General features: G+C 41.6%; 1 protein-coding gene across 1 annotated transcript; it reads right to left on the bottom strand.

Annotated features, from left to right (window-relative positions):
- Positions 1-9,023: 9,023 nt before the first annotated feature.
- Positions 9,024-9,800, bottom strand: LOC119427473 (potassium voltage-gated channel subfamily G member 4-like). Its single transcript, XM_037695102.1, has one exon. It carries the CDS (start codon positions 9,777-9,779, stop codon positions 9,024-9,026), a length of 756 nt encoding a protein of 251 aa, XP_037551030.1. The 5' UTR covers positions 9,780-9,800.
- Between the last annotated feature and the right edge of the window lie 213 nt (positions 9,801-10,013).

Raw genomic sequence — 10,013 nt, 5'->3', positions numbered from 1 at the left:
CTGGCTCACCTGAGGTCCATGCTCCCGAGTTGTCTTCGGCTGAGGTCCTCGCTCTTGGCTCACCTGAGGTCCAAGCTCCCGAGTCGTCTTCGGCTGAGGTCCACGCTCCTGGCTCACCTGAGGTCCATGCTCCCGAGTCGTCTTCGGCTGTGGTCCATGCTCCGGGCTCACTTGAGGTCCATGCCCCCAGCCCGTCTGCAGAGGTCCATGCCCCTGGCCCGTCTGCAGAGGTCCATGCCCCCGGCCCGTCTGCAGAGGTCCATGCCCCCGGCCCGTCTGCAGAGGTCCATGCCCCCGGCCCGTCTGCAGAGGTCCATGCGCCCGGCCCGTCTGCAGAGGTCTTCGTCCCCAGCCCGTCTGCAGAGGTCTTCGTCCCCGGCCCATCTGCAGAGGTCTTCGTCCCCGGCCCGTCTGCAGAGGTCTTCGTCCCCGGCCCGTCTGCAGAAGTCTTCGTGCCCGGCCCGTCTGCAGAGGTCTTCGTGCCTTGCCCGTCTGCAGAGGTCTTCGTGCCCGGCCCGTCTGCAGAGGTCTTCATCCCTGCTTCAACCCCTGGTCCGCCCCCTGGTCTGTCTGAGGTCCTCACCTGCTTGAGTCCAGGAGGGCTTAGATGGACGCCTGTACTACCCAGAGATGGACGGTCCCCTGGCTGTCCACCGGAGCGCTGGCCTGGGGGTGGATGGTTTCCTGGCCGTCCCCCTGAAGACTGGTCCTGCCCTGGATGGTCTCTTGACCGTCCACCTTGACTGTGGTTGGGGTTCCTGGATTTGGTTTTGTGTTTAGCTACCCAGGTTTTCCTGTCGGTTTTTTGTTCTTCTGGTCCTATGTGTTTCGCTGTCTTGGTTTGTCCCTCCTCCCACCGAAGTTGGATGTAGCTTGTCCTTGGGATGTCTGGATCTATCCCTTGAGTGGGGGGTACTGTGGGGGTTTGGTCTGTTTCCTCATGTTTCCAGCACTCAGTGTTTTCCCTTGTGTTCAGCCCCTGTCTCACCTGTGTCTAATGTTAATCACTGCAGGTGTCTGTCATTGTCCTAATCAGTGTGTGTATATATTCAGTTCACTGGTGTCTTGTCTTTGTCTCGGGATTGTCCTTCTATGGTGTTGTGTTCAGCCTTCCGTTCCGTCTATCCGATTAATTTGTGAGTAGCTGCCCTGTCAGCGTTTTGATTTTGTTTTGTTTAAATAAATATATTTTTATTTATTCCTCGAGCGTCCTCGTCATCCTCCTGCACGTGGGTTCAAACATTCCTGATGGCCGAACATGACAAAAGGTACCTCTTAGAGCCAACTCATCCCATTTAGTTTGAGCTGCAGTAATCCGGAACTCAAGGGCATGTTCAGCGACGGACCTTCTGCCTTGCCGTAGTGTCAGGAGGCGCTTCACTGCTTCCTCCTGCTGGAGTGGATGATCAAACACAAGTTCAAAATCTTTTAAAAAACAGGCAAACGTTAGAGTCTTGATAGATGGAGTTGACAGGTGGGCGTTGGCCCATCGAAGAGCATCTCCTTTTAATTGATTTACAAAGCGTCTGAAGCATAAGTTTTAGGAGCTCGATTAAAAGCCAAGCGACACTGCATAAGAAAACCACCACAGTGATCGGGATCACCAGAAAAAAAAATTAGAGGGCCTGAAAATTGTCTCACTGGGTTGGTTGTCCATGTCTCTGGTTGCAGCTCGAGGATTGAGGTTCTCTGGTGGGACACTTTGGGACGTAGGTGACAGAGTAGAAATCTTTTGAGTTAAAGCAAAAACCATACCTCCCATCTCCTGGAGGTTGGACTGATTACTTTTCTGTAGTTCCAGGATTTGTTGCAGGGTCGCATCATGGTTGTCGATGCGCTTTGCCTGTGAGGACAGCGAGTGTTGGGACTGTTCTCTCTCAGTCATGTTCTGGGTGATTTCTGGCTGGAGCATTCTGTTATAATGAGGAGTTACCCAAGTGAACAGACTGAGAGGAAAACAGAACCAAACTCAAACGTAGTTGAAAAATATTTATTTACAGTGAGAGGAGTAAATAAACTATTTACAAAACAGGATCTGGGTCTGTGACGACAGAGGAGGAGGATTACTATTTGACGAGGAGATGATCCAATAGCTGAATGCTCAGGTCTATGAGAGGCTTACAGTGAAAGTAGTTTGTATGGCTGTTGGACAGGCTGAGGGTTTTCTCCTTCCAGGGTGATGACCAGGTGGACTGCAAAAGCAAGTGGTGGAAGGCGTGTGCAGGCAGCTGAGCACCTGGTAAACAGGCAAGCATATCCTCAGGGACCTCTTCAATGCTTCGAAACACAGGACAGGATCCAGGACGTTAAGACTCTGAAAATGTGGACACAAAACAAGGTAAGTCTTCTCAATCTTTGAACACTATCCAGGGCTGGAGGCATATGTACCGGCAGGTAGAAAAATGCTCCAGCACTGACTGGAGCTCCACTGGAGCCTTAAGTACTCCTGGCATCAATTAGGGAAAACTGGCCTCAGCTGCGGCTGCTCATCAGCGCCGCCCCTGCCTTCAGGAACCTGGTGGAAGGAAAATATCAAAACCCTACATTAAGCAGTTTAATTTACCAGAATTTGCTATTTAAACAGTAACTCATAAACCAAGTTGATTAACAAAAATAAAAAATAAAATGCAAAAATGAAAAGTGAGTTTGCAGCTCTGTTCTGAAAAACTGTTATACTCTTTTTTCAACAGCAGGTGGCGGTGTAAACTTACTTTTACCAGTAAGAGTCACTGACGACTTCCTATGAACCGTCCTGTTGACATCTGGTCGTTTGCCGTTAGCTACGATTAGCAACGCATGAACCCGGTCCAAATCAGCATTTATGGACGGATTTAAAGCTTAACGTGGCGTCGCTTCAAAAGCACGCTCTTTAGGCATACACTCATCAGGTTAGGAACAAATGTCAGGGCTTTATTCAGCTGTTTTAAACCACTTAAAGAAGACTCCATTAAAAACGAGCTTCATTTCCAGGGTCACGTGACTCAACAGACACGTGGACATTGGGGGTGGGCTTTTCGCACTGACTCCAGCGTGAGTGGACGTACATGGCGTCACATCACCAGCTTCTCAGCAAATCAGAACGTTCCAAACAGCGGTTCTCGACCAATCACAGCTCGTGTGTACTCGCCTTAAGCTAGCAGTTAGCTTCAACAGTCCGGTCACTTTAACGCCCATTAAAGCTTCGAAAATGCACAATTAACTGTGGGAACGTAGCAAATGAGCATAGAAGCAGTTCTGAGTCTGCACTCAGCTTCACAGACAACGTTTCACCATTTAAAACACGACTCGTTCGAGTCCAGTAAACAGAACCTGGTCAGACCACCGAACCCCCAGTCATGCAAGAGTTTCAAACAGAATGATGCGTCTTTCTCTCTGCTTTCAGCTTAATTACACACACAGAATGACAATTTCCAGCTTCAAAATGAACATCAAAGGAATTCTGCATCTTTCTGAACACCACAGCCATGAATTATGTTTTTACCAACGTCAAAACTTGGACTTTTTTATGCCAACATGACGAGTTTTCCACATTATCTCAGGTCACACATAATTTATCTCTTCAGAAACGTTACGAGCCACCATTTATGTTATTTAAAACACGTACGGGCCACCATTTATGTAGTGAGCTAAGAGTTAACTTCACTACTAATTAATTATTCTTAAAGCTAGTTCAAGCACAAAGAATATTAATTGTTTAATTACAACGGATTCTTTCTTTTTCGAGTTAAATTTCTGTTCTGTGACCTAGATAACTTGTGAGTGGAGTTTAATCAGTGACATGAGACGCCATTTAATTTTTGACCCATCAGAATGAATGCGGTCATTTATTTAACAGAATCAAAATTTAACATCAAAACATGTACACATTGATTTACTGATCTGTTTCTGATTAATAAACTTGGCAAGCTTTACTAACAAGACAACAGAACATTACTGATTGAGACTGATTCACCTCTGAAGGCATCTAGTTTGTTTTACTGGCAAATAGAAGTTTAAAGAGAAGAGAAATAGATTTAAGGAGTAAGTTTAGATTTAAGGATGAAAGTTATGTGTGGAACCAGAATATTGCACCCTTTCTCCAACATCCAGCTCAGCTCTCCGGTACACTTCAGGACGTTAACGGCTTGTTACCTGGGATGGTGGATACCTCCACTCCGGAACAGAAGTCCATTAGTACGCTCCCTTTTCAGCGTCTCCGGTTAGAGTAGCTGGGGGTCATCAGAAATCGTGACGAAGTACTCGGTTCCACTGAATAAGCTTCCTTAGAAGTGGAGCATTTACTGCTTGGGTTGAGTCATGAGTGTTGAGACACTGAACAGCATACACAACATTAGTTCAGTGTCAGGAGGGCTATGATCAGTCTTACATCGGGGAAACAAAACAGCCACTGGCCAAAAGGATGGCCCAGCACAGAAGATCAACATCATCAGGCCAGGACTCTGCGGTCTACACTCATCTCCAGGCCAGCGGTCACTCTTTCAGGGATGAAGATGTTCACATCCTGGACAGAGAGGAACAATGGTTTGAGAGAGGAGTAAAGGAGGCCATCTTTGTGAAAAGAAATCGTCCATCATTAAACAGGGGTGGAGGCCTCCGGGTTCAACTGTCCCCCTCTTACAATGCTGTGATTGCTAGTATCACTCAGCCCTCTGTGAACAGTAAACAGCCATCAGGTGCTAATGATCCATTGTTAGGCTGATGGTCCTTCTTGAGCATGTGATCAGCTGGTTCTGGTTGTCAGCAGCAAACTGGTTGATCCACTCTGAGAAGGTGCTATTTAAGAGACTGAGCTGAATACAGCACCTCAGACTGAGGAAGTCTCTTGGATGAAAGATGAAACATTTCTACATTTTTTTTGAAAAAAATGGATGGACAAAAGCATTGGACAAATTAAAAGATGATTTACATAAACAAAGCTGGAAAGACGTGTATGTTGATGATGTGAACAGATCATATGATGAGTTTATGAATATTTTGGGAGCTCTGTATGAAAAGAATTGTGTGCAAAATAATTGTACAAAGAGAAATGTTGTTGACCAACCATGGATGACGAAAGGGTTGAGAAATGCTTGTAAAAAAAAGAATTATTTGTATACGTTTCTTGAAATTGAGAACACAAGAGGCTGAAGAGAAATATAAGAAGATTAAAAATAAATTAGTAGGGATTATAAGGAAACACAAGAAGGAATATTATAGTGATTTATTAAATAAAAGTAGTGGTGATATGAAAGCTACATGGCGAGTAATAAATAGTGTTCTGAAAAGTCATAAAGCAAAAACAGGTATTTCACAATATTTTTTGAAGGATGACGATGAAATCCATGATGAAAATGAAATTGTAAATGGATTTAATCATCATTTTGTGAACGTTGGATCAAGCCTTGCAGCTAAAATACCAAAAGTAGACAATAATGTGAACCATTCAGTTATAAGTTGTGACAACAGTATTTTTCTTAATGGAACTGACAAAGAAGAAATAATGAATGTTGTAAAAAATCTTACAGATAAGAGATCAAAAGACTGGGTGGACATGGATATGATGTTTGTAAAGGACATAATGAGTTATGTTATCAAGCCATTTACATATATTTGTAATTTATCATTTTCAAAAGGAATATTTCCAGACAATATGAAAGTAGCTAAGGTAGTTCCTCTCTTTAAAAATGGTGATAAATGTGTGTTCAATAATTATAGACAATATCCTTATTACCACAGTTCTCAAAAATTCTAGAAAAACTGTTTGTGACCAGATTAGATAAATTTATTACTAAACAAAACATTCTAAGTAGCAGTCAGTATGGGTTTAGAGCAAAAAACTCTACATCAATGGCTCTCATGGAAATAATAGAACAAATAACTACTGCTGTCGATCAAAAACAGTATTGTGTTAGTATTTTTGTTGATTTAAAAAAAGCATTCGATACTATTGACCACACTATTCTCCTTGAAAAATTAAATAAATATGGTATAAGAGGACCAGCATTACACTGGGTATCTAGCTATTTGAAAGATAGGAAACAGTTTGTACAAATAAATGGTGTAAGATCTGACCTCAGCAATATCACATGTGGAGTTCCTCAAGGCTCTGTACTTGGACCAAAGTTATTTATTTTATATGTGAATGACTTAGTGAATGTATCTGGACTCCTCAAATGTGTCCTTTTTGCAGATGACACCACATTTTTCTGTTTGGGTAAAGATGTAAAACGGATGTTGGAATTGATGAAGACAGAATTTGATAAAATACAAACTTGGTTTAAACTTAATAAATTATCAATAAATTTAGATAAAACTAAATACATGATATTTAGTAACAAAAAGAGAACTGTTGATGATCCATTTAAAATTGAGGGTGTTGAGATTTGTAGAGTTAATGAGATGAAATTTTTGGGTGTAATCATTGATGAACAGCTAACATGGAAAAATCACATCAATTCTGTAAGAATAAAAATATCTAAATCTATTGCAGTACTATACAAAGTCAGGGAATTATTAAATGATAAAGCTCTGTACATGTTGTATAACACAATCATTGTTCCACATTTAATCTATTGCATTGATGTTTGGGGGAAAGCGTGTAAAACATTTACAAAACCTATTTTTATTTTACAGAAAAGAGCTGTAAGAATTATCACCAGAAAGCATTACAGTCACCCATCAAGCACATTATTTCATCAACTGAACTTATTGAAGTTCCATGATTTGGTAGATTATAGTATTTTATCAGTTATGTATAGGGCTCAAAATAACACATTACCATTAAATATCCAAAGAAATTTTGTTAAAAGACAAAGTTGTTATAATCTTAAGGGGGTAGAAATATTTGTCAAACCAACATTCAGAACTAGTCTGAAGGGAAGGTCTACCTCAATCCAAGGAGTTGGATTGTGGAATGTTCTAGAGAGTGATGTGAAAAATGTCAAGTCAATGTGTACATTTAAGAAAAAGATCAAAGCTGAATTGTTAAAAAAGTATATATGAAGTAGCTTAGTGTGTGTTTTGTATTAGAATTAGATAAATTAGAAAGTTATTCATTTTGTTCTGTTACTTGAAAATTATTATGTCTGAAATAATTGTTTGAAAAAAGGGGCAGATATAATAAGATTTTTTCTTCTTTCTGCTGCCTTTCATTTTAAATCTTTTGTATCTTTTTTTAATATTGTTATGGAATTGTTTTGTACTTTTTTAAAATGAATAAACTATATACCATACCATACTTTTTTTTGTTGTTGATTTGCTTTGTTTTGTTTTTGAATGTCCAGAGGACCAGATTTAACTTTTTTAGATTTTTCTACCTGTATTATTGAGCATGCATCAGGATATCTAAATGAGCCGTTTAAGCAACATATTTAAACTTTTGGAATATAGTAGTCCCTCGTTTATCGCGGGTTTGGGTCCGGGTCCATACCCACGCCCACCAGTGATCAGTGAAAAAACGTCAAGTAGGGAAACAATAGTCCAAGTTTAAGTTCAGTTCAAGTTCAGTAAACTTTATCATGATGTGCCAGGCAGCAATCACACTCACTCATCACCTGTTACTCCTAATCTCCCTCCTTAAATAAACAATTTAAATCAGAATCAGATACTATACTGTAACATTTTAAATAAACAATCCATAGAGCACAGATTGTTTATTTAAAGTGTTACAGTATTTAAATTAAAACTGTAGAGAAGAGAAGTGCAGCAGGACATCAAAGGGATGTCACGCAGCTTCAGCTCTGCAGCACGGAGCACAAATGTTCTTCTTGATCAATTACACTGAAACAACTGAACAAAGCAGTTCTAAAATTATTAAAAATAACTTTTAACTTTTATATTTTGTGATTATGATTTTATGATGTTACATATTTTGAATTTTAAGTTGGAAGACAAATGTCAATCGGTGCATCTGGACAGCAAAGGGTTAACCCTTCACAAAGCCGATGCAGCAGGAGAAATGTGTGGCAGAGAAGGAAATCAGCTGATCAGCTGCAGGAGGGAGCTTCCCCTGCACTTGTGGGCTGCACACATGGTGTAAAATCATTTAAAATAATTAATTTTAAATAAACAATCCATTGCTCATCCATTAATCAGCCAATTGTGTCATGTTCAATCTTATATTGACAAACTGCAACATAGCGAATCCAAGATAAATGAACAGCGAAGTAGCGAGGGACTACTGTACTTTACATCAACTGTCCGACAGGTGAAGACAACACCTGTACACAAGATTGTAAAAACATAAATGGTCCCAGTTTCTGTTTGTGAGCAGGATTTAGTGAAACGTTTCAGCTGCATTAAATAAATGTGCAGATGTGACAGTTTTCAGAATAAATCTACTGAGACTCAATCTGATGGAAGATTACTAAAGGGAGACTCCAGATCAAGAAACAGACTTAAACCCAACATCGCATAAGAGTGTTGGGAAGTTAGGGAACACGTTTAGAGAACAATTGTCAGAATTGCAAATGTTTCAATAAACAACATTTTTCAGTCAGGTCATCTGGACAGTTTCTTTTTTTGTGCTGAAACTTTTCGCCTTCGATCCAGAAGGCTTCATCAGTCAAGGAAACACACAACAAAACTGATTCTTCCCCCAACAGCTTACTCCAAAGTGGAACAAACCAGTTATGTTGGTGCTAAGATGGTGTCTTTGGCACGCCCTCTCCTCCATTGCCGGCCCTCTTCCTTGTTGACGGTCATGTCAAACTGGTTGAAAACAACAAAGTCCATGCTCAATAATCCAGGTATGCAATCCAACATTTTTCAGTCAGGTCATCTGGACAGTTTATTTTTTTTGTGCTGAAACGTTTCGCCTACGATCCAGAAGGCTTCATCAGTCAAGGAAACACACAACATCAGTAAATTAGTTTTGTGTTATTTGTTTCCTTGACAGATGAAGCCTTCCGGATCGAAGGCGAAACGTTTCAGCACAAAAAAAAAGAAACTGTCCAGATGACCTGACTGAAAAATGTTGGATTGTATACCTGGATTATTGAGCATGGACTTTGTTGTTTCAACAAACAGTTTGTCTCTAAGTCTCATCAGAAAGCCGCAGGTGGAAGTTTCGATGGATGCATCTTGTTGGACATTGATTCTTTATCCGGTGAGTGATCATCCTTCTCCTCGTGTTGCTCCTGCTTCCAAACCCGCTCATACTCCTGCTTCAGCTCCTGATATGAGCGGGAAAACGTATGAAATATGGAGGTGGCGGGAAACGCCATGATAAGGATACCACTCAAGATGCTGATGAGCGCCACCATCTGTCCAGGGACGCTGCGCGGCACCATGTCGCCGTAGCCCACTGTGGTCATGGAGATGATGGCCCACCAGTAGGAGGCTGGGATGCTGCTGAACCTGTGGTGGGGGTTAATGGCAGCCAATGGTGCCAGCTCGCTCTCTGCCAGATGGACCAGAGGTGCAAAGAGTGTGACAGCCACACAGACAAAGAGCAGCAGCAGACCAAACTCCCTCAAGCTGCGCTGCATGGTCAGCCCCAACGTCTGTAGGCCCAAAGAGTGGCGTGCTAACCGCATCACGTAGAGGATTCGTAGGGCTCGCAGCAGGCGCAGGATTAAACTCAGCTTATCCAGGTAGCCCCTGCTGGCTCCCATGATGACATCCTCCTGGGACTCATCACCCACATCCAGTACCAAGGACACATAGTACGGCAAGATAGCGATGGCATCAATAATGTTGAGTGGGCCACGAGCGAAGGCTAGCTTGCTTTGAGCATTGACGAAGCGCAGCACGAACTCCAGAGTGAACCAGGCAACGCAGATGGACTCCACCACAAACATGTTGCGACACTTTGGAGAGCACTCGCCCTGCAGAGACACAAAAACACAGTGCAAATTTAAATGGCCGATGCACGATGTTTTAATTTGAAAATAGAACAGAGTCCATTAAAAATTGTCTTATAGAAATTATTCATAGGAAGCATGTTATTTTACACCAGACTTACTTTTTTACAGCAATATCCATACAATTTAAAATATATTTTCATAAAATTGTGTAAAAAATTACATCAGTAC

Source organism: Nematolebias whitei, chromosome 2, assembly GCF_014905685.2.
Source record: "Nematolebias whitei isolate Nwh7 chromosome 2, NemWhi1, whole genome shotgun sequence".
In the NCBI taxonomy this organism is placed as follows: domain Eukaryota; kingdom Metazoa; phylum Chordata; class Actinopteri; order Cyprinodontiformes; family Rivulidae; genus Nematolebias; species Nematolebias whitei.
The sequence above is the reverse complement of the archived record's forward strand: the minus strand, read 5'-3'. Positions and strand labels throughout refer to the sequence as shown.

Bases quoted from the DNA above. Each gene is read 5' to 3' on its own strand.
- LOC119427473 (XM_037695102.1), bottom strand. From the start codon at position 9,779: ATGTTTGTGGTGGAGTCCATCTGCGTTGCCTGGTTCACTCTGGAGTTC.